This window comes from Ambystoma mexicanum, chromosome 6p (assembly GCF_040938575.1).
Source record: "Ambystoma mexicanum isolate Mex_15411 chromosome 6p, UKY_AmexF1_1, whole genome shotgun sequence".
In the NCBI taxonomy this organism is placed as follows: Eukaryota; Metazoa; Chordata; class Amphibia; order Caudata; family Ambystomatidae; genus Ambystoma; species Ambystoma mexicanum.
Window position 1 is genome coordinate 31388085 of NC_090935.1, and position 25787 is coordinate 31413871.

Consider the following 25787-nt stretch of genomic DNA (forward strand, 5'->3'; position numbering starts at 1 on the left):
CATTGCATAAACTGGATTTGGCCATACAGGGGAGGCTGGCATTAAATCAGATTTGTGGATTGACTCTTGTTTCATGTGGATTCCATCATGGATGACCCTTACAATGAAGATCCTGAGGCCAATTATCATTGCACTGTGTATTTTTTGTGTTTGACAAGTTTTTTCGAGATGCTGTTCCTTTAACATGCCAATAACTCTCATATAATGTCTGCCAACGCGTCCAAGGCTAGGGTGACCCCCATATCATGCCATGTGGGTTCAGATTTGGGTCCAGGAAATGTATTAGTTAAAGAATTAACTAAAGATGGGAACATTGGGGTAGATGGATTTTATCTCGGTAGAAAGGAGAGATTCACTGTGCATGCGCCATATTAGTGTTAAGTATGGATGTGATATTGTTACAATGTTGCAGTTTTGCATGTATGCAGAATACTTAATTGAGGTTTGTTAAAGGTTACTTTTAGTGTTATTTAGTGTCTAGTGTGATACATTTTAGATTTGCATACATGTAGCAACTTAATGAAGATTGTATGACCATAACATAGGAGCATGTTGTGCAATTTAGCGTAATGAGGTTTAAAAGTGCACAGCTTCATACAAAGTGGGAAAAGGCTCTTGAATGGGAAACCCATTATGAAGGGATGTGGTAGTTTTGAAATAACACACATAAAATAAACATGCACACATGCTTGTTCGGAAGGCTGGCTGGCCAAGGTGGGTGGGGGGGGGGACAGCTGCAACAACATGGGAGCGGATATTTGGAGTTGAAATAGAATGAAGAGAGATGGGCCCAGGTTTTACGCTTGGAAGTTGTTGTTCGAGTGGCAGAAGAAACATCTGTCAATCTGGGGTTAGTGGCTAAAATTGTAGAAGGTTGACTGGAAGTGAAAATGACCGTGGGCATATTAGAACATCAAATAGATTAGCAAGGAAAAGAGTATAATGGGAAGGGCCAGATGGAATGAAATGGTGGTCGCATAATGATAGGGCGTGAGATGACACCAAGGATAAATGGGTTAGTGCCCGGTCAAAGGAGCTTTTATTTAGCTGACTATAGCCTCATAAAGTGCCCCTACATAAACCATGCGTGTCAGATGTAGAGTTGCAGGTCTGTGACCAAGTGTAATCAGTGCTTACATCGTAGTGTGTGTTCATGTTAGGGTTGTATGTCCTGCAAGAAGGAACACAGGAAGAGGGTTGGGCTTGTATTTGCAATCTAATGAAATGGTATGTCTTAGGGGGTGGTGCCACAGTGAAGACATCCAATGAGATGGTGGGGACTAGATTTCCTTGTATAGGGCTAAACCATTTGTAATTTGGGTAATTGCTTTGTAAGGGAACATGAGGGAAATGTGTGAGTGTGTTAAATGTTCTGAAAATGTGTATATACAGTATCTGTTCTGTGGGTCAGGGAGACCCAGTTAAGTTCAATCTCCAATGAGTTGTCTAGCCCTCTCCCAGCAGTCGCTGTGAAATAAACTTGGTTAAATGACAATGTGCATTCACTTTTTGAGAGGTGACATATTTAAAAGTGCAGAAATCTGAGGTCAGCCTTTACAAAAAGCAGAACCAGAGATTGTGCTTTCTCCGTCTTTGAGGCCAGACTCTCGTATGGGCTTCCAACATCATTACGATGGACACCAGGCCTAACTAGCAGCATGATCACCATTAGTTATGGCTCGTATACAAAGAGCGAGGGGACGCTGGCCCGTCAGTACCCTCGCCCATTATGGAGGAGTCAAGAGACCCCAGGGTAAACACTGAGAGCTTCCTCAGCTGCTTCCTCTAGCTGAAGGAGCACCCCGGGGCTGGCTTAAACTATCAAAGGGAAACATGGTTTTCCTTTGACAGTTTCTGTTCCCCCAGCATGCATGCACAATCAACCATGCAAGGACAAAGGTATTTGCTTCCCCAACCTTGCATGGCCCATTGGGGATACAGGCTGGGAAATTGAACGTTTCGCTGGACACACGTGCAGAAACCAGAAAGTGCTCTTTGCTTCCTGGTTTCTGTTCATGTGGTGAAAAAGTTGAGTGTAAGAAGAACGTATTTGATATGAATGCTTGTATGTGTGAATGAACGAGTGGGTGCATGATGCCTGTGTGGGTGCTGTGTATGCGCATGAATGAGCAAGTGTATGGGTGCACAACTAAACTCTTCATGAATGAGCAATCAAATGTTGTGTGAATGTTTGATGTGTGCTTGAGTGTTTGTCCTGGACAGGGCCCCTGATTTTGTGGGGGGGTTGAGGTGGGGATGAGGATCTGATTGTATAATGCGATTTAAAATGGGCGTCTGATAAAGCACGCATGATAAGGGTTATTACCCAATTTTACACTTAAAGTGTGATGTAAAAAGCTCAATTTAAACCCATTATTCAAAAGATTTTCTAATGGGAGGGTGCCCTACCCCGAACACCTCTTGTTTGGTTCGGGCTCGCTCGCCATGCTTGTGGGAAATACTTAACCCCTCCCCAATTAAAGCATTCCCCAGCTGCCACTGATCGCCATGCTGTATTATCTTTAGCACGTTAGTTTTTCAGTGCCAGGACTCTGATCTGGTGGTCACAGATGCACTCTACAAAAATCGTGAAGCGTAAAGGAACATGCCCTTCCATTCTACTGGGCATGATGGGCTTGCTTTACATTTATTTTACATGATTAGAATCAGATATTTATAGCTAAAGGCACTCTGGTGTTTATGTCAGGCCTGAGCAGAATGATGTAACATTTGGGCAGGAATATACAGCCCAGCAGCCCAGAGCTTGAAGCCAAGATGGCGAAGATCTCCACGGCCACCATGTAGCTTCCCTTAGTGCTGAGGTAGGCTGGGATGAAGGAGACCCAGACGCTGCAGAACACCAGCATGCTGAAGGTGATGAGCTTTGCCTCGTTGAATCGGTCAGGGAGGTTCCTGGCTAGGAACGCCACCATGAAGCTGGCAAATGCCAGCAGGCCCATGTAACCAATCACGGTGTAGAAGGCAGTAAGAGATCCTGGGTCACACTGCAGGATAATCTTCCCAGTCTCAGACTGCATGTCATTGTGAGGGTGAGGTGGAGAGGTGAGCAGCCAAGAGAGACAGATCACTACTTCTCCCAGAGTGCACAAGAAGACCATGAAACCAGACGCCCGGGATCCCAGCCATCTGCTGTATCGACTCGCAGGCCGGGTGGCATTAAAGGCAACGATGACAGTCATAGTCTTTGCTAAAACACAAGACACTGCAATAGTAAAAATAATCCCAAATGCAGCCTGTTGAATCAGGCAGGTCAATGGTGCTGGACGCCCAATGAATAAGAGGCAGCAGAGAAAGGCCAACATTAGGGAGATGAGGAGTGTGTAGCTGAGGTCCCGGTTATTGGCCTTCACTATCAGTGTGTCCCGGTTTCTGAGAAAGATTCCCAGCACTGCCGCTGTAGTTACAGATGAGACGACAGCTATGCAAGCCAAGGTCAGACCAAGGGAATCTCCATATGAAAGATAATTGATTGCCTTATGAATGCAGCCGTCCTTCCTGTCATTGGGCCACTGGTCCTCGTGGCAGTGTAAACAGTTTTCCATATCTAGAAGAACAGTAACAAATGGTTAAAACAATGCTATCAGTTTCCAAATATGAACTAACATGTGACATAAAAAAATATGTTTAGAACATTTAGATATCATTTAAAAAAATCAGCATTAGTTGAATAATAATGTATTTATTTATTTATCATGTGCTTTGGTTATACATCACAAACCTTTCACACAACCAAATTAAACATACTATACAAGATACAAACTACATAGTAAACAATCTATATATAATATATTTGAAAAAAAACATTCAAATACAAGTAACATATTATAATTATTCAAATTCATACACTTAAAAAACAGTTAGGATTCCTTTAAGATACTTTGTAAAAAAAATCTAAAACGATATTTCATTGAGATTTCAAATTCTAGTCCATAGCTAATCTGCATTACGAGTCCCCCCAATCTTCAGCACTCTACTCATCTGTTTGTGCCAAATTTTCTCCAATGCTGGAGAATCCACACATAAATGTCTCAGGGTTTCCATCCCCCCATTGCAATAGCGACATACTCTCAGACCGGGGTCAATACCCGATTGCATGACCAGAACTTCCGACATTGGATAAAGATTGCGTTTCAGTCTCGGAGCCTTCACACGATAGCCCCTAGAAGGATGTTTTTCCAAGTATGGTGTGAAAACATTAAAACCTTTTATAAACATCTATAGTTCAGCAAAATCTCTCTATTCTTCATCCATTCAGATCGTTGCAGATTTTCCACCCCAAAAATTAGTTTAAGCGCAATCTCAAGTTTATACAATTTCAGTATAGGCAGTGTAGAGTAACGACCAATTGTGTGGTGAGATAACCTTAGTTGCACAGCTGAGGCTAGAAACCCGAGTTGGACAGGGCACCCAGATATTTAAATCCCTTCTCCACTTCCAGTGGTTGTCCCTCTATAAACTACCAAAAAGACTTCCATTTATTCTATTAAATCAAATCAAAACCTTACATTTGTGTACATTTAGCTTGAGATCCAGATTTAGCAAATACTTATTAATCCTATCTCATGCACGTTGCAGCCCTATCGGGGTAATATCCAATATGATTATGTTGTCTGTATAGTTTGGGCATTGCACCTTTGTTTGGCCTAAAGCCGGTGGGTAGGTTTCAAACACCTTCCCAGCACAGACCCATATCTTTTATGTAAAAGCTAAACAAAAAAGTTGCCAATACACAACCTTGACGTAGACCTTGGCTGGTATCAATCCACAGAGTATTTGATCCCTGCGTATCAAGTCTAAACCTGATTTTTGCATCTTTGTGCGCGGCTGATAGGAAATCAGTAAGTGTAACAGGGCACCTACATTTGGATATCCTTGCCCATCGGAACTCCCGGTTAACCCCATCAAAAGCCTTACTTATACTTAATATATATTACAGGGCCTGCGGTAGCAGTAGGGCAGTTTTTGGGCGGCTTATAACTTTGCACCCCCTGTAAGAATCCTCATGAAACTTTGCAAAATAAGTATATGGCCCAGTCAGATTGATTCTGCAAAGTCTGATGAGGTTTCATGTAGGGGGGGGCAATGGTATAAGGGGGTTCCCAAATGTTTTTTTCCCCATAGACACATTGGGAGAAAAATGTTGCTCACGCCTACAGTGCTAACCGCTGGATGGATTTTCACCAAAAAGCTTTTGTAAATATGGTGTAAATCAGTATTAAAACGGACAAAAAGTAGGTAAAACAAATGAATGATATCTGGGTTCGATCTGCAGACCTACTTCCCTGTTCGGTCCGCGGACAGGCACCAGAATGGTGCAGTGGCCAGGTGATAATTGCGGACATCAGATGCGCCCGCTGATTGGATGGTGAAAGCGTGAGGTACGTCATGTTTTTGGAAATGCTGGCTATGTTTGATTTGCAGCCAGCCGCCAGTGTCCGCGAACATGGCAATAAAAACATATTAAAAAACACACCATGCACTTGCCAAACTAATGAAGCAATCTTTTGGGTGGTGAGGGGTGATGAGGATGGGATGGGATATGGCCATATAAAGCCAAAAGAATTGGTTGTTTTCATCTCCGATGTCCGCAAACAGTTCAGGGACAACCATGTGATGTTCATGAACATCTCAGATGTTCGGGGGCATCCATACATATTTTTGCATTACAGGGTTGGTGAAAAGCAGTTTTTGGATGGCTTATAACTTTGGCGCCACTTAATGAAACTGCATGAAATTCTGTGATATCTTTCTTCACTTGACCTTGAAGGTGTTTACAAAGGTTGGTGCTGTTTTGCAAAGAGGGAACAAAATTAGATGGGGTGTCCGACAATATTTGAAAGGCTTATAAATGTGGTGCCATTTCACAAATCTGCATAAATGTTTGCTAATCGATTTAAGATTTCAATGTTTCTGCAAAGTCTGGTGGGATTCTGTGAAGAGGGGGCAAAATTAGAGGGGTGGGTTCAACATTTTTAGATGCTTATAACTTTGTTGCCGTTTGACGAATACACACAAAAGATTTTGGAATGATTATAGACCCAACCTTGGATGTTTGTGCAAAGTCTGAATGAATGTTGTCAAGTGGGAGCCAAGATACATGACTATTTTATAAACGTACATTTTGACACTCTTCTAAAAAAAAAAACATGGATGGATGGATTTGGAGCAAAGTTGTGCAAGGAGCATTGGCAAGGACCTGAAAGCATGGCTTTGGAAATCTATTTTGTGTTTTATTTTTCCAAAGTGTCCAAATGTAAGCACAAAATATAGTGATATGGTTATGGTACATGGACAAGGGGCCTGGCACTCGGCAAGGACGAATGCCTACTCTGTGTTACTTATTGGGGCACGCGGCATGACCAAAGCTCTAGGTTGAAATGGGAACAATAATTCTACTTGTGGCTGCAGCCCGGAGTGCTGGACGGGATTGCAGAAAACTTGCAAGAGGAGCATCAGGAAGGACCTGAAACAATGCTTTTGCAAATCTGTCCTGTGTTTTATTTTTTTGAAAGTGTTGAAACGTAATTACTAAAAATAAGGATTTAACTCACGGTTGATGAGATGATAAAGTTACCCACCTGATAATCACAATAAAAAGCGTTATTGTGTTAGTATTTGTAAGTATTTTAAGCCATTTGAACTAAGTAATCATGCAATGCCCAGACACACATTTACTCACAGATCTTGCGTATGGATCTTTTTCTAAGTGTGGGCAGGACGTGGTGAAGTTGTGGGTGGGCTTGCTCTATGTATGCAAGAAAGGCATAGTAATAAATCAGTGGTGGCCTTGGTCTGGAATGCAGGGGCCTCCTTACAGCATGGATGTGCTGATGGGACAATGCTTCAGGGTAGTCAGTAGAGGGTAACATTTAAATCAAATATCACAGTCTGTTTGTAGCATTTATCCAATAACAGTTATCAGACGCAGAACCCTGCATGTGCGAATAAGAAGAATGTTAAGACAGTGTTTACATAGTATAATGATCATTAGGAGCTCATTTTTTAATTGGGTAAGTTGGCTGAAGTCTAATATATGTTGCTAGCCTGACTTCAGTATAGTAGTAGAACAATTGTACAGGGTAACCATAGGATCTCTTCAGGAGCTACTGTTCAGGGGAATAGTTAATGTCCAAGTAAAGGATAAGGGTATTCTTTCTCAATCATCAATTTGCACCATTGTTGCAGTGGGAATTTCTAATGCTTAGGAGCATCTGACCATTAGATGGCCAGTCCCTTCTTGGTCACTCATGCTGGGAGATGTATTTAGTTCCCTAGCTATTGAATTGGGGGCAGTATTGGCTGGTTGCACAGCGTTCGTCGCTGCATCATTTACCCTGTTGATCTCTGTAGTATCGCATTGGGGCGAGGCCGGTGCGTTGCAGGGCTTTATATCGTGGGAATGGTGCCAAATGTGTTTACCTGCTAATTTCACAGCCCTATCAGTGACTTCCTCAACTCAATGGGGTCCTGTGATTCATGGGGCGTTCCCTACTTTCACTGGGGGCTCTTTAGTTGCTTCAGGGAAGTTTTCAGTCTCTTCTGCACCGTCTTCTTGCCTCCCCTTTGTTCATTGTATCTGTCGGGAGATAAAAGATGCGCTAGAAACAAGTGAAGTCATGCAGGTATACATTTCATCCCCAAGAACATTTGTAGTTGATTCACAGGCCGTTATAGCCAGTGAGTGTGGAGCCAAAAAGTATATGCATACATCATCCAGTTACCACATTGTGGGGCGTTAAATGGTGGTTGGACCCAGGCTTGTTCCTGAGCTCAAATAGGGCCAGGGGTAGGCAATGAAGCCAATTCTTTTTAGTACTTTGCTGTGTCTTTGCTATGCTCTCTTTCAGGAGACCGTTGAGGCATTCACAGACGTCATTAGTTTGTGGGTGATATGCACATGCACACTTGTGCTTGATCCCTAATAGGGCTGTTATGTTCTAGAACAGTTAATTCGCAAAGTGAGGTCCGTTGTCAGAGCGCAGGACCTCACAGATGCCCCATCTTGGGAATACTTCTCGTACCAGGAATCTTGCTGCTCTAAGGGCATCGGCAGGAGAGCATGGTCCTGCCTCTACCTACCTTGAAAAGGAGCATACTACCACAATCGTGTATTGGTAGCCTTGACATATGTTGACCATGTCTACGTAGTCATTATGGAGGTGTAAAAATGGTCCTTCTGGTCTGGGGATTGTTCCCTGTATTACTCTTAGTGTGTGTCCAGCAGTGAACTGTTGGCATATCAGGCAGTTGCTGATAAAGTCTGTGAACTGTGCATTTAGGTCTGGGCAAAACCATGATTCTACAATGCGTGCTGCAATGACCTCCTTCCATGTATTTGTATTTGTATTTATTGAATTTAAATAGCACTTTAAGCCAAAGCTGTGTGTGTGGGATACTGTTATTGGCCAGTGCTATTTTCAATAGTGTTAGTGGCACTACTACTTTTCCATTTTTCCTTTGTCGCCATAGGACATCAGTGGGAGACATTGAATATCCTTGCATAACTCTTTCTCACCCATTGGTGCTGCTGCCTGTAGTTCCATAATCTGTGTTTCGAGTAGGTGGTTGTATCTGTCCTTCATCAGCATCCGTCTCACCCATCCCCTTTCTTTTTGTTTTTTTTGTGGTCCCACATTTCCCCAAAATATGAGGCATGTTTTGCATGGCAGTCTGCTGTGTTGTTCCCTTTCGATATTGGATCGTTTCCTGTGTGTGCCTGGCACTTTACCAATGCGAGTTCCATTGGGTGCATAAAAGCCTCTATTAACTCCCCCAACATGATGGCATGCTGTACTGGTGTCCCATCCGCTCTCCTAACCATCTTGCTAAGACGGAGTGTACTGTTGACGTTACGTAGGCGCTGTCAGAGTATATTGCAACCCTTATTCCTTCACATTTCCAGAGTACCAATATCAGAGCCACTAGTTCTGCTGCCTGTGCTGAATATTGGGAGGGTAGTTGAACACTTCTTACTACCTTGCTCGTCCAGTCTTCTCTTAACTTAACCAATGCCACGCCAGTTCTCCTGATCCCATCGCCCTGATCAATTGTTGATGAACCATCAATAAATAGCACCTCTCCCCCCACAAGTGCATCTTGCTCTAACTTCCGTGTTGCTGTATATACTTCACTAGATTTGGTGCAATCATGGGCATACTCCCCTTTTCCGTTTTCTTCTGTCAAGAAGTAGGCTGGGTTTACATTTTAGCACCTCACTATTTTTTTCGGGTCTTGACGGCAGTATTTCATATCCTGTTGCCCTCTGTGTTGTCAGTGTGCTTTTTGGCTTGTGCAGGATCGCGAAGAGGGCATGTTCCATGTAAAGTGTGGTGGAGTATCCCTTAGTTATTGATAATGCTTTTTCTACAGCGAAGGCTGCAGCAGCCAAATATTGTTCTTAGTGAAGTGATCTACCAAAGGTTTGTTGGGGATCTTGTTCCTAATGCATGATCAATGCTCTGAAATGCGCTTTTTGATCAGGCGATTGGTCTTGCCTACATAAAGGAGGCTTCAAGGGCATTGTACGATGGCATGACTTTTCATATTGCACAATTAATACGTGGCCCCTCCTTTGTTTGTAATTAAATAGGAGGCAATATTGAGCTCTCCTTTTTTCATTTCCTTTTGTCAATAGGAGTCCATTGCGACTTTTACCAGTGGGAGATTGCCATTCCCTTTGTTACATCTGTGGCCAAAATAATACCCCACAGGCAAGCCGTGTCCACTTACCACACGGTAGAACCTGAGTGATTTGTTCACTGTTAAAATTAGATTTCCAGAGCACTCCCCTTACTGAATCGCATTCACTTTTTCAGCACGTTCTGAACATCCTGACAACACTGTATTTTCCGTCCTGATGAAGGCCGTGAGAAATTTGTGGCACATCTAGCCCCTATAGACGGCTGAAACACCCTGGTATAGACGAATCTCTTTTCCAACCACAGTGTCACCAATGCTCTTTCACTGTATTGTACTGAAATATATTTTGTATAATTGTTTCATTTGTTTACATGATCCGACCCCTGTTGCTATGTATCAACAGTAGAAATCAATTTTTTTTATTGTATAGATATATGTGCAAGTGATCCCACTTGTTTTTGTTTGTATTGTGCAAATCTATATATACCTAAAACAATATTCTAGTAGATACTGCAAAATATAAAAAACCAGTATACAAAACATTTATGTGTGGAACTTGATTTTTATGTGCTAATGGTGATTTAACAGTAAGGGGGTATGCTTGTCACATTGACCCGTTCACCTGTATTTTTGTTTACCATGAAGCCCTCCTGGGCAGGATAGGGTTTTATCCAGGAGCCTTTGTTCATAAATCTGAATAGTACCTCCTTCTGACAATATTGTAATTTTGCATTGTCTACCTTGTACCCTTTTTCTGCTAAGACTGTGAGCATGTGTTCTGAGTCCTTCCGTCACTCTTCCTCTGTGGTGCTGCACATGACAATGTCGTCTATGTACTGCAGGATCATGCTCTCTGTTTGGATATTGGCCAAGTCCATCTGGATCACTCTGTTAAAGATGGATGGTGATTCACAATATGCTTGGGGCAATCTAGTGTGTTTCCATTGTTGATTGCGGTACGTAAAACCTGTCAGATCCTGTGAGTCTGGGTGTAAGGGTATTGAGAAAAAGGCGTGCTTGAGGTCGACATCTGTGGACTGCTCCACCTCAGCTGGAATGCCACAGAGTATCGTGGCAGGGTTAGCCGCTATGGGGTATTCTGCCTCTACAATGTGGTTGAGGGATTGTGAATTGTGGATAAAATGCCACGACCCCCATTTGCCTTGAGGACGGGGTACACAGCAGTGTTACATGAGGATTCTGATGGTACTAGGATACCTCTGTCTATGAGGGTGTTGATTGTCTCATAAATGCCTTCATCTGCATCTTTTGTCAGGGGATGTATTGTCTCACTCTGGGTAAAATCGCCCCTTCTTCAGCTTAATTTCCACTCCCCCTATGCTTTTTATACATCGAACGTCGTAGGTCCATAGTGTGTTGGGTAACTTCGCTAGATCTGTCTCTCAGAAGGGAGGTGGTGCTGGGAGGGGAGCTTCTAGTGCCATTGCTATTTTTTGAGCCACCTCTCTGTATGTTATACATAACCAGACATATACACTGATTCCAGTCATCATCTCGCTTATCCCTTTCTCTTGTGAGAATAGCGCCTCATCTGACACCTGAGTTAATCAACACTCTTCTGGTAGTGCTATTAAGGTTTTAAGGTAAAGATTGAGAGGATCGACTCGAAGGATAGGTTGATCCTAAATCGAGCAAACATCACCAGACTATTTCACTTGATCCCAAGCCTACGAGCCATCACGTCTAAAGAAATAAAAATTGTCGAATTCCCCAATGAAAAAAGAAACGACAAAATAATTTTACATGTCGGATCTTCATTGATAGCGAACACAATTATCGAGGCAAATGCTGCGCTATTTTCATTGGGATTTGAAGTTTACACATTAGATTGCGCCAGCCAGGGACACGATTCATTGACCTTACGAGACGATGAAGAAGCGCTAAGTTGTCTATGCCAGAGTACTGAGTTCCGCTCTCTGAACAAAAAAGAACACTTGCAAATTAAAATGATCGAAGGAAGGCCAAGGGCCGGCAGTCAGTGCTCGAACTTAACATGTGAAGACAACAGAAAAAAGGTCTCAAACTTCAATTTCAAGATGCCGAACAACACAAACGTATCGGAAGCACCCAAAACAGAGATCAGAATCACCATAAGTGGAAATCATGAGTCTCAATCGTCGATATATGAAATGCATAATTTCACCAATCAAGGCAAGGAAAGTGATGATTGGGGCTGGCTTGCTGCAGCACTTAATACAAAAGATCAGCAATAATGCCAGGAAGAGTCAAACTTAAATGTGTGTTCAGTGGCCTCCTGGAACACGCAAGGATTTACACATCTTTTCAACACTAACTGGCTGGAGGGTTTTGCGGTTGCATGTCTGCAGGAGACATGGCTAACCGAAATGCCATTAGCAACCAACTATGAGGTGGCCATAAATCCAGCAGTAAAACTGGCAAAAGGGCGCCCCACAGTGGGGTTGTTAACAATGGTAAACAGGGCCTCCGGCTTTAGGATTTTGAAATCCTACAACCACTCACCATTTATTCAGGAAACAACTATTATAAACGGGATTTTGAGATGCAAGCCCAACGATGAAATAACACTTCTAAACGTCTACTGGAACCATCAGAAAGTAGGCAAATGCGAGTTTATAGAGAAAATTGCAGAAATTCTCGATATACTCCTCGAAGGGAGTGCAAGGGCGAACACCCTGATATGTGGGTACCTGAACGTGGACTTCTTTAAATTGGCAACTGAAGGAAAAAAGGCGATTGCCTGACTGGCTTGAAGAAATGGAAATCAGACAACTGTAAATGTTGAAAGGAAACACGATTGGGGACATCCCTCCAGCCCCGACGTCGCGGCGGGACGACCAAACATCAACAATCGATTACGTTTTTGTATCAACTGATCTACATGCCAGAATAAAATCGTTTGAAATCAAGAGCCAAACAAACAGTGATCACAACATGTTAATAACGTAACTCCTTACCGCATCAAAGGATGCCCCCGTGAAATGGAAACACACTATCTCAGCAGTAGCTAACAGGGTAAGACTGCGCCTCGAAGAATATGAAGTCTCTGAGATATCAACTGCTTACTGTGGGGACAGTACCGAACTGGAATATGACCAGCTTTTGTTCCAATTCAAGATAAAGAATTCAGGATTGAAAAAACCTAATTTGGTTCGAAAACATTGGTTCGATCCGGAAATTCAGAAAAAGAAACAGAAGTTTGCACTGGCAATCCGACAGGCTCGACCATCAGCCCCGAATATTAGAAAGCTGCAAATTAAAACAGCGAAGAAGTCTTACAAAAACCAGCTAAAGTCCCACATACACATGACTTTAAAAAATGAAGAATAAGAACACAAAAGAGTTTTGGAGGATAACAAACAACATGCAGGCACCGTAAAAGACGCTGCAAACGTGTCCGGTGACTGAAACAGCGTGGACGTCCCACTTTGAGGACCTTTACATGGGAACTACACTTGCGTGCCACGAGGCAAAAACAATATTTCCACCTAGAAGTCTGACATATTGCAAAGATGAGATCGTGGACATAATTAAAAGGGCCAATAATTCAAGAGCTCCCGGCCCGGATGGTCTAGCGAATTACACCATAAAACAACATCCCGAGATCTGGGCTGAGATATGCGCCGTATTATTCAAAAGAATAAACACTTTGGGTAACTCCCCTAAATCTTGGAAAACGGCGATCAATGTGCCAATTTTCAAAAGAGGGGATAGGTAAAACCCGAAAAACTATCGACCAGTGGCATTGCTAGACGTCCTGGGCAAAGTCTACGCTACCACCCTCCAGCAAAAATTGGTCAAATGGGCATCAGAATCAGGTCACATCGATGTCAGACAGGCAGGCTTCGTCAAACAAGTGGGCTGTTCTCTATGTTTACTCCTACTAAACTTGGCAAAGATGGAGGCTATAAAAACCAACACTGTAGTATATGTAGCGTTCATAGATTTCTCGAGCGCATTCAACACTGTCGATCGTGTCCTCTTGTGGACAAAACTGCGGCGGTGGGGTTGCCCGGAAGAACTTGTATCTGCAATTCAAAAACTACATACGGGTACATCGATCAAGATTCGGCTGGACCAAGCCGGAAGGCTATCATCGGCAATAGCTACAAGCAATGGTGTAAAGCAGGGTTGCCCGCTTGCCGCAGCCATCTTTAGCCTGTTTATAGCAGATATTGGCAACTCATTAGGCGCAACACGTTCTTTTCCGCCGAAAATAAATGGATCTCACATAAGTTGGTTGCTCCATGATCTTGTTGTGATGGACTTAACGCCTATTGGACTACAAAGAAAACTAGATGCTGTCCAGAACTATGTAAAAGAGAATCGGCTACTGATTAACTCAAACAAAAGTGAAATCCTAGTATTTAATAACTTGAAAGGAGGTTCCTTGAAATCAAGTAAAAAGTGCAGTTGGACTTTGGGTGGAATTCCTCTAAAAATATCGAAAAGTGTGAAATACTTGGGAATGACACTAAGTTCCTGCATTAATGATGGTCTCTGGATAACGGACACGAAGAGGAAATGCGTCCAACTATCCAGCCAAGCAGTAATCATGAAAAAGAAATTCGGGAAGTTCTCTCTTGAACTTTTAAGGCTGTTTTATCAACAGAAGGTCGTTCCAGTATTGATCTATGGGGCCGAAAATGCGCTGGGGTGCACACACAAACTATGGTCCTTTTTAGAGAATCAATTCTGGACGAAAGTTTTGGGACTCCCAAGAGGAACGAAGACGGCTTGTATCAGATATGAACTTTCTCTCATTTCACTTCAGGCTAGAATCACTTGGAATCTACTATCCTTATTCCGTAAGACCAGAGTACAAGAAAACATTCTGCAGTTTGAAATTCTCCACAGCGCATCGGAAAACGGTCAGAATCTAGTGTCCATGTTGATGCAGAGATGTGAGAGTCTATTAACTGAATTTGACATTAAGATACTCACATTACATGAAAACCCGACTGCTGCAAAAATAAAAATATGGCGTATTGATTGGGAGCAAAACTGATGATAGATGTCCCAGCCGAAGCTCGTGCATTTGCCACGGCACAACGCTACATCAGTCTTTTTCCAGACCCGGAGGCACGTAGACGTTTTATGTTATTTCGCATGAATTTATTCAAAACTAAAGAGCGAATACAGAGATGGAAAGGGAATAGTAACATGAATCTCATTTGCAGATTTTGTACAAGTAAACCGGAAACATTGAAGCATCTGGTTCTGTTTTGTACTAATTTCCGCAATGAAAGAACTTTACATCTGGGCCCCTGGTGGGATAAACACCCCTCTTTGGATGCGGATGACTGGTGTAACCACATGTTCAATGGAACTGATTTCAAATTGTTAATCCCTCTGACCCTCTTTTTAAGAATAATCGAAGAGCGTCTAAGTCTGGTTGATGCCGCTTAACAAACAAGAAATGGCCAGAAGGAGAGCAGGGCGAATCGGATGGTGGAGGGAAGAGGAAGTTGGGAGGAATTTGCGATGTAAACTGACACATGATTCATGTTGTTTTGTTAATGTGTTTGTAAAAGATTTTAAAGGTTTGAATAAACCGTATAAAATAAAAAATAAAAATTAAAAAATAATAGTGCTATTATCGCCCTCCATGCCGTACCCTCGTCATCTAGGGTGTGCACTGAAACCTAGTCTTCTCTTGCCACAATTCCCTCTTTTCATCTGCTGGTATCTGTGGCCTAACGAGGTACTCACCTGGCCTTCTCCAAACCTTCCCTGCTATTCCTGGTAGCCATGTAAGTGCCATGTCTGTCCCATATTGGAATATTTCGGGTTCAACTGGCTCCCCACTCTGTACACTTTTCCTGCAATATGCCTGTAGTATTTGTCTGGCTGTGAGCATGTGAATGCCTGGTGTAGAGCTCACTATGCCTTTGTCTGTGAAGGATATTGTCATGTTCAGTCTGCTCATTTTATCGCGGACCAATATGATTACAGGTACTTGTTTAGAGTAAAGGCAAAGATAGGTCATGATCTACTATTGATAAGGAGATGTTATTAGTAAAGGGAACCACATCTTGAGCCCCAGAAAATCCTTGAATGTTCATGTCATCGCCTGACAATGTGTACCTTCCCTCCCATCTGCATGACCTAGTGGCCCCAATGTCCACAAGAAAGGGAAACGTTTTGTCACCTATCACCACCTTTACAAGTTTGTCTGAGGGCAGTCCTATTGTGGGTATAGTACTTGTCTGTTTCCTGTCTAAAGGTTGTGTCCCACTATAGTTACCCCACCCAGCCTAGTTATTGGTACCACTGCCATTGTGTCCATGGGTTGTGCTGAGTTGTGCTGTAGTTGTGTCAGTTGCTGTGCTGTCTGTGTATGTTGGGCCATTGGTACAGCCATTTTGTTGTTGTTGTTGTGGTGCTGGTTGTGTTGGTATTTGTTGTGTTCCTGGCATAGGTTGGAGCTGTGTCTAAGACAGATGCATGCTTTTTTGTGGCAGAATGTTTTGTTGATCTGTCTGTAAGGGGTCTTGAGTATAGTATCCATTGTGTCCGTCCTGGTAACATTGTTGCCCTTGTTCACCCCACCCTTGTTGTATGCCTCTACTCCTACATGGGCGGGAAATGTGACCTAGTTGCCCACATGGCCAGCACTGGTGTGGTTCTCGTGCTTGCCAGCGGAATCCTCCTCCTACCTCACCCTGTCCCTGTTGCCCTGGCTGTGGTTTCTCCTGAACTCTCCTGGTGATGATATTGTGGTCCAAAACCCTGCCCTCTCTAGGACCCTCCTCTTCCTCTATAATTGTTCTGATACCCATCTATTCCCATGTATCCTCCTCCCATTTGTGTTGCGTATTGCTGTACTGTATTATACTGCTGCTGCTGTTGGGGTTGAGGTTGGGGTTGTGAAACTGGTGTCTGCGGCTGTGGGGATGGGCTTGTTATGAGTGCTCCTTCTAGAACACATATCGATAGCTTCTTTTGGATACATTTTGCTTCATCTGCCTTCCTATCTTCTGTCTTTTGCTTCATCTTTTCCTGCCACAGACTGCAATGGTGCACTATTGTGAGTTGTATTTCTGACCATCCCTTTGCTTCCATACCCACCATTTTCTTCAGTTATCTCTGCACCTGCGCTGGTAACCCTTGGATCAAGATGTGGTAGAAGATCGCTATAATTTTATCCCATGGCGCCCTCATCTCGAGGTGCCAAATTTCTTGAATTTCTTGGATATAGCTGACGGGGTCCTCATCGTCACACATCTTACGTGACATAATTGCACCTATGTCTGATGTGTCGGGATATTGTGTCCGCAGTGCCTCCCACACCGCATGTCTACAGTTTGCAAATGGGGATCTGTCATGTGTTGTGTTCTGGGTAGTCACTCCCGGGAACACCGCCCTTTTGCAAATGTCATCCACGGCGTCACCCAGTATGGAGACCAGCAAGCCCTTGACATCTCCCACCACCAGCCTGTGTCCTGTTGGCAACTTTTCCATTTCATATATTCATTTAACCGCTCCCCCACTCAAGGACAGTAACCTGCACTTTATGTTTTCCTTGTCTGTGTGTTTCCACGGTACATACTGTGGTCTTGTCCCTCCCCTTTCTAAAAGGGACATCTGTGAATACGCTGCTCTCTCTTCAGGTGTGGGCCGGTATTGTCGCACCTGAATAGGGCCCCTCTCATCTCTCACATTTGACCCAATGTCTGGCATGTCTATAGCGTGTGCTCGTGGTGTGCTGTCCCTTGTCCCAGTGTGTATACCCTATGTGCACGAGTGTCCCCTATGGTTTATTATTACTGCCCCATCCCTCCTGCACCCTGGGAGGTCCCGCAGTCTATTAGTGCACAGTGTTTGTGGAGCCACTCCTGTGATTGTGTCCTGGGTTATGTTGTGACTGCGCTGCCCCCGCACCTCGCTTCAGGTGTTCTACATTCCCATAACATTCCCGTGCCTTTCGTGTTATATAAAGCTTAGTTGGCCTCTTTATTTCTGCATCACTGTTCTTCGCCTTCTCCATCTGTCTCTTCCTCATCGTTACAGAATCCGTCTGAGAATGTTAATTGATGTAGGAGTGGATAGCGTATCTTAAGATCAATGTTTGCTAGTCCACAATCATTATCCTCTTCCCTTCCCCCAAGTCAGTGACTTTGGTCCCTTTTGTATGCACCTTAGACGTACTTGCACCATCCACTGTGCATCCGTTAGGGTCCTGCCTGTCCTGTTGTCCTCCTCTGTGCTCCTCGGCCTGTCTCTTCCTTTCCAATTCCCCCCTTACTGCTTCACTCACCCTTTGCAGTACTCTCTCGTCTTCCTCTCTCTGCATTCGTTCTCTCCCTGCACTCGCTGTTTGCAACTCCCCTAATCTTCCCTCTTCGTACTTACATTGTTGGTCTAGGAATATCTTCCTCCTCCAAAACGCCATTTCCCTCTCAGTCTCATCCCCTTCACTCTCGTCCACTTCAATATTAGTTGCCACAGCCTGCACCTTGCTCTCTCCATCTGTCGTACTCCTCCTTATTCCCTCTCTCTGCTCCTACTCCACCGATGCCAACTGTTCCTTCCTCTCCTGCTCCTTTGGCTCTAGCTGTCTCACTAACACATTCCTTTTCTCCTTCAATTCCATTATTTTTGCTTCTAACTCCACTTCCTCTTCTTCCCGCAACTGCCATTCCCTTGTTACGTGCACTGATTTTCCTCTGCATCCCAGTCCAACTCCAACTCCCCTATGGCCTTAGATGTACCTTCGGCCCCCTGTAACTTCAAGAGCACCCGTGCCGCTACCCATTCATCTGGACCTATTACTGAAAATTCGTTCTTTACTTGCTGCAACCCGCTTTCATCAAGACCTGCACTTTTGGCTCTGCTGTGTCCCTTCTTGCAGGGCATTAGGGGCAGCCACCTGGTTTGCATGTGGGGTTCAAATAACCTTCTGCCGCTGTTAATTCTCGAGGCTCCTTAACTTCTCTTAACTCTGGCACTGGGTATGGGTCCTGCTCCCCCTCCTCCACCTCCTCCTCTGCGTCATCCGATGCAATGCTAGGAGGTACGGGAGGTGGAGCACAGGGATCCTCCCCCCTTCCCTTGCCCCTGTAAACTCATCATCCAAGGCTGATGCTCCTGAAACATCCACCACAGTTCAAATATCTCCATGTAGTTAGCTAATTTATTCCCCTTGTATGTGTTGTGTAAATAGGTCAGTAGTGATTGCAACACGTCTTTGGAAAAACTGCTATTAGGTGGCCATGGTACCGTTACCTTTCCATCTGTACATTTTGTCCATTGTACACTATATTTCACTATCCTGTCCTTATAAAGGGGCCATGTCTTACAGAGATGCTGGCTGGGGGTCACTAGTGTTAGGGTCCCACCGTACGATGTTCCCCCCTCCCCTGTGGTACATCATACCATTTGTTTCGTACTGTACCTGACCTCTAATCGTGGGTTTCAACTCTCCGCTGTCAGGGCAAGGATAAAAAGGTTGTGTTATACAGTTCAATTTCACTTTATTAATATCTATGTATCTCTGAGGCCCCACACCTTGCGCAGCATACTCTTGTAATGACCCAACTCCACCAGGGTTTCTGCTGTCCGGCATACCCCTTTGATCGTGCGCAGGCACTTTCCGCAGACTGCCGCTCGTCCACCTGCCTCACAATCTCAGCAACGCGCTGCTGCCCTTGTACCCGCTAATAACACAGTGTCCTATGCAATGGCCTGTGAGTGACGTCACCAAGCTAACAGTTCATAAAACAAAACAACCTATGTGCACATAAGACAATGACCCCTTCAATTCAATCCCACATTGATAACCCACAATCCCCACAGATGTCTTCCCACCACCCCAGGAGTGGAGTATACATCATCAATTCATTTTATGATTAAACTGCACCCGTCGCGTCGCCTGATGTGTGATACGTTTCTCACCAGTGAAACTTAACCAGTTAACTACCTTCCGCGATCTATGATAGCTCCAGCTAACTTTTACAGGAATACATCTATTCACTGAACTAGAATGTTCAACTCATAGGAGGACCACACCCCTATATGTATGATCACTGCCCAGACATGTCGGCATGCCAAGCCCTGCTTTATTCGGGAGTCTGTTGACTGACTTGGGGACTACCTCCGCTCCAATCCCTACAACCGCATACATGCTGAGCAATACCTCTTGACCAACAATCATGACAATGCCAACTTGCCCTCGTTCTTATTTACACATCCCCCCCACACAATATTTGGTTGCTGGTTGTGTGGACCACACTTACTTTAGTTCTGCGTCTGCCGGCGCGGCTCAGCCGCTGACTCTCTGCCCTCGGCTCACCTCACCTCCTCTGGACCGCGTTGAACAACTCGCCAACCGGGGGCGGGATGTCTTTTAAATTGGTTCCCATCGACCAATCTCTGGTTGTGCAATCCGGTTCTCTCGCAATTCCCGCAAGGGTCCTGCAACCAATCTGCAGTTGCGCAATCTGGTTTTCTCGCAATTCCCATGAGGGTCCTGCAGTTCTCCGAGGTCCGGCGGCAGAGGGGGCAGCAACTGGCCAAGCTGACCTCACAAATGATCTCTCTGGGGCCTCCAACTTGTTAGGGTAATTCTGGGGCCGGCAGAGGTGCACCTGTGGTCTGCTGACCTCCGGTTCACGGAAGGCCCTAACTCCTCTCCTTGTCACAAAGAAGTCGAGGTCCACAGAAGGGGCAAATGTTTCTGCAGTTTATTAGCACAAACCACAGGGATCTACATAGAGTACTCTAGGCGGAATCATACATTCTCCTTCTCGTAGGCCGGTTTTGTAAGTAAATGACGTTACTATTGGCGTCACTCAGTCAGTTCCATCCACAAACCTAACGCCACACAGGATTGGCTCCCTGAGTGGTAGGTGCAGTATGGGGACATATAGTGCACAATATTAGTGGAGGCCGCTGGGTCATGTGGTGTGCTTGGTTCAGCCCTAAAAATTGTTACACTGGAATTCATACATTAGCCCTCCTAGTGATTCCCACCACTTGCCCCTAACCCCCAGTGCTCTGATTGCCCAGTCCGTGGGCCCCCAAGCCTGGGACAAACTTTGTTCCCAACCTGCAAGACACCTGCTCATGGATAATGTGTATCAGCTATGTTTGTCCAGGTGACAGTGAGTAACAATGGTGTGGGTATACTACTACGATGAGAGCGTTCCATTCCCAGCGTATGTTGTTGCTGATATGTTGCGATTTGTTGCAAGCTCGGTCTTAGACACGAAGCTGCTTGTGCTTTCCCAGCCTGCAGGTCTTGGCATTACCTCAGCTTTGGCCAAGTCACGTGTGATGCCACCGTGTGTGAGGCTGAAATACCTCGATTTATTTTGGATTTTGCATACACGAGTCCCTGCTGGAGCCGGTTTCACCTTGGCTTGGTGGGTGTGGAATGTCGTTTGCAACATGCGTCTGCCATGGCGATTCTGCTTGCACAGCATCTCGCTGCTTGGGGGTTCTGGGAGATGATCCTGGCCTGCTGGAGTTTCCTGAAGCCTACTCCGGCTCTGAATGGGTATTCTGTATAATGTCCTTAGGTTAGAATGAGATGTGGTCGGTCAGGTCCCTCAAGCGCTCCTGTCCTTTCATATGGTTAATAGCAAGTAGCATCTGCAAGCATGTGCACAATCTCTTCTGGCATCTTGCGTTTCAGCGGTTCTGTGCGGCCTAGGTGACAAAATAATAAACGTGCAGACAGTATGTATATGTTACCGTGCTCTATCTCATAGAACTGTATACAAGTATCCTTCATGTAGGTTGGTGTGTGAATGTCCTGAATGTGCAGGGTGCATGTGTGCTTCCTGTCTAATGTATCTATGTCTTATGACGTCTCTAATGACTTGCAGCATGGCTTTTGCGATGTTGTTAGACGATCCTGTCCATGTAGTCATCCCAAACTCGGTCTTGTCTCTCCTCACTCAGTTTGGGTAGGGTTAGTACCGCTACAGGGTTGTAAGGTCGGGTTGGTGGGTATCTTTTGTGATGCATGCTTATGGTGGGGGCAGTGGGGACTGGTGCGAACTCATACAGTTGGTGGTTGTTTTGTCGTGGATACTTCTTCCAGTTGGGGGGTCCATCGGGAGGGAGTGTATGGTTGGGTTTTCCCTCTTCAGTATTCAACAATGGGGCAACAATACTTCGAAATAGGGATTGCAATCTCCATCTCCCCCGGGCCTCCAAGGATGCTATTCCCAATCCTGACAGCCACCATTAGAATATTGTTAGATTGCTTAGGTGTCCATCTCCACAGCCTTCCCTCTAACATTTTCCAACATTTCGCCAGTTCACAATAGTGTGGCTCCATCCCATATATCAAATTAGGCACAACTTTGCCTTCATAGAAGACGATCCACGATTTGATTAAAAAAGGTCCACATTTTTCATCCGGTTTAAGCATTTGATTAACCAGGGCAATGGCTTTCTGATTAAGGAAAGAGCAGAGACTACATCCCGAAAGGTGGGCCGTATGGGGGAATCCCAGGTAGAGAACATTCGATGTACACTCCAGATGCGCCCTCTGCATACGCCAATTCTGTCTTTTCCTTTTCGGTCCCCTCGACAGCACCAAAACGCGGGTTTTCCAAAGTTTGAGAGTCAATTCAGTTTCCGATGCAAAATGTGCAAATTTAATAGTTAAGCATTGAAGGCTAATCTTGGTGCAGTCGAGGAGCAGAAAGTCGTCTGCATACGCCAACCAGGGAATGCACAGTTCTTCCAAGTTCAGGGTTTCCAAACCTGCTTCTGTCAGATAGTCTCCAATATCGGAAACATATACATTGAAGAGACAGGGGGCAAGCAAACATCCCTGTTTTAAGCCCACCCGGTTGTTAGGGAGAATTCTCTCTTTAGACTGAATTTCCTAACCTAGTGAGTCCCCCAGCAGCTTTGCTGGATTTCTGGAGTTTGTTTTTCCTCCTGCCAAGAGTGAGACTCTTTTCCTCCCACTCTGGGACATGATTTATGGTGTTCCTTTGACTGTTAATGTGTTTTGTGGGCTATGGGGTCCTTTACTCCATAGGGTCTCATGTGTTTTCACTATGTGTGTTATACAGCACCCTCCATGCAGTAACACAGGGGTGTCATAGTGACGCCCCACCATAGACTCGATACCCTGGGACTGACTACTGTCTCCCAGGGCATGTAAAGTCACCATTGGCTTTACTAGTCCCAAATTATGAACAGAAACCAGTACAAACCATCATATTGTGGATGTACTGGTCGGGGCAATTCGATTGCCCCCGGGTCTCTTAGTCGAAGGGGCACGTCTCCGTCCCCCCTGATCGAGTTTTGGCTGGTGGCAGTGGAAACTACTTTTTATATTCGACCGCGAATATATCCCTATGGGATTTTCCCATTGTTCGAGGCTACCAACTTTAATTATTTTATTCTCATAGCCTCGAACATACCGCCGGTTTATTTAATTAATATTAATTCGCCGGTTCGTATTTTTTGCCACGACTTGATTCTAAAATGGCGTTTGTGTTCTCTTCTGTGACTCCAACCCAAGTCGAGCCCTTTGTTCCACTTTTTGGCGGGCTTCTCCACAGAAGCCTCCAAAAGTGGTGCCACTCTGTCTGGGGACCACAGGGGGTGTGGGAGGGGGTTTAGGCACCCTGGACTGAGTTACCTTGGTAACTCAAGTCGCACTCTTGTGTGATTGGCCGAAGTGGTGAGCCGGCCGGCTCACCACTTAGCATGTTTGATTGACAGCTAGGCTGAATGAATGGGGGTATGCTGCATAAAAGCAGGGCTTTGGGGACTGGAACTTCAGAAGTCACCACAGGACCTGAGAATCCGACGAGGGAGAAGCTGAGCCGACCCACCATGACGACACCACTGGTGGAGCCCTGCGGACCCGACTCACCACTTCCTGACGACAGAGAGGATCTCCCGGCTGGAGAGGCTTCTTCCCCTGACTGATGGGCACAACCAGTTTACCTTCTTCTCTTTGCACCCCCGACCGGCCAAGTGGGCGAATTGCCCGTGTCAAGCAACCCGGCAACCGGATAGCCACTTACCACTGGACCACGAACTAAAAGACCGCTCCTTTCACCTGAGAAACTCCGTGGCTGGTTTCTTCCCTGGCATTGCAACTGACTCCTGTCTTCCTCCTCAACGAGATCCTCTCTTCCCCTGGACGAAGCACCAACTTGCATCCGCTGCCAGGAACAACTGCCCCCACTGGAATATTCTCACCACTTTAAGGTACCGTGTCCGCCAGGCCTCCCTTTCTAAAGATTGCTACAAGGTAATAATAACCCCTTAACCTTCTGGACTAGGCTGGCCGCCTTGACCTTCTAACCGGTCCCTTTCTTTGGTCCAACTCTTTTTTGAACATTTATAAGACACTTGTGCATCGCAACTGTGTGAACTTGGACACAATTCGTTTGATCCTCTTAAAGTGGATCCGGCCTACTGACTCTAAACTCACGGTGTTACTTGCCTTCCTCTCTTGTTGTGTTCATGAAAAAGTGTTGGGATCTGTTCCAATTTATTCTCTGCTTTTCTCTCCCTTTCTTAAACGAATTATTAGAGTGCCATCTACGTTAAGCGCTCACCGCTGTCTGAAAATAAGTGGGTCTTTACTTAAGACTTGTCTAATATTCTTTGAAGGGAGTGTATATCTTTTAGTGACCGTGTTTTTGGATTGCTTCCGATAAGTGCCTGTGTGTTTTTCTAGATGTTATTTTAAATAAATAATTATATCTCTTTTACACCAAGCCCTGGCCAGTGTGTACTTGTTCTAATATGTTCTTTTGACCTATTGTGAATATTCTGTATACTGCCTAACTCTTATTGAGGGACGTCTGACTGCTCAGCCACAGCTACCAAGTGAATCTGTGTGGTACAGACTGCTACCAAGTGTGTTTACTGCCAAACACCTGTAGTCCTAAATCTTTTGCAGTGGTCCCAGAGGGAACTGCACAGGTTTCTGCCTAACACCGGTTTTGGATAGTATGGGGCATGCTTCCCTCCAAATTATGTCTCACATGGATTCATGCATTATCATAGAGGGCCATAATTAGCCTCAGGAGGCCTCCCGGAATCCCCCAATTTGCAGGTTTAGACCACAGGTGGCTATGAATAATACTGTCAAAAGCTGTCGACAAATCAATTGAAGCCACATACATTTCTCCACCATAATGTTCCCATGCAGTTTCCTGTAACACCCTCATAACTAATCCATTCAAATTCGTAGAGTGGTCTAGTGTGAAACCGCCTGGAATTTAATCAATCGGGAAGAAGTGATCATCCACTCGTTCAGGTATGATAATAGACATTTTACAGTCAGCATCCATTAATGGTGAACTAAACGGTTTAATGAATGGTTTTACAATCCAGGTTCCTTCAAATGTCAGAGTCTTATTGTCGGGGGGAAATTCTGCCGGGGTCGGCCGGACCGTCCGCAGACCTCCAGGCAGGGAGGCCCCAACTCCTCCCGTGTGTATCCCAGATAAGATGAGATAGAGTATGAGACGCACACAAGGAGCAAGGTGACTCTGCTGTTTATTAGACAAAACGGCAGGGATGGGTCAAGGAGCGCACGCGTTCGTCCTGACACACACTCAATTGTGGGGCTCGCAGGCCCTTTTTACTGTAGTATGACGCGCTACTTGCGTCACTTCAGAAAGTTAACAAAAAACCTATCGCCACTCTTAATTGGGTGTTCGAGTGGTAGGGTTAGTATAGCACACATATAGAGAAAGATATTAGTGGACAAGGTGTAGTCAGGTGGTATATCTGGGTTGTCCCTACAATTAGATACATGAAAATTGTTACATGAAGGCTCCTGAGGATTGGCTAAATGTGCTGGCGTCAGTGATAAGAGCCCCAAGTTCTGATTGGTGCACCCGTGAGCTTCCCAGCCTGGGACCACCGTCGTTCCCAGCTCTCGGTGTACATGTAAGTTGCAACAATGTTTCACTATGGGTACATGCAGACAATGTGAGGACTTATTCATAGCTAGACGGGGTACCGTTCCCACTGTTGCAGATGTCCATTGAGCCTTTCAAGTGTATCTGCCAGTGTCTCGTAGCGAGGGATCCAGACGCCTCTGTTCTCCAGGGTTTGGCATCTCGTCAGTTTCGGCTTGATCACGTGGGGAGGGACCGTGAAAGAGGCATAATTCTGCACAATTAATA

At 44.9% G+C, this 25787-nt stretch overlaps 1 protein-coding gene across 1 annotated transcript in view; it reads right to left on the minus strand.

Moving 5' to 3' along the window:
* Positions 1-2666: 2666 nt before the first annotated feature.
* LOC138510648 (vomeronasal type-2 receptor 26-like) overlaps positions 2667-25787 on the minus strand; it is a 58728-nt gene continuing 35607 nt past the window's right edge. Inside the window, exon 3 of the mRNA XM_069626435.1 lies at positions 2667-3565. Coding sequence (XP_069482536.1) covers positions 2667-3565 — 899 coding nt within the window. The remainder of the gene's footprint in view (positions 3566-25787) is intronic.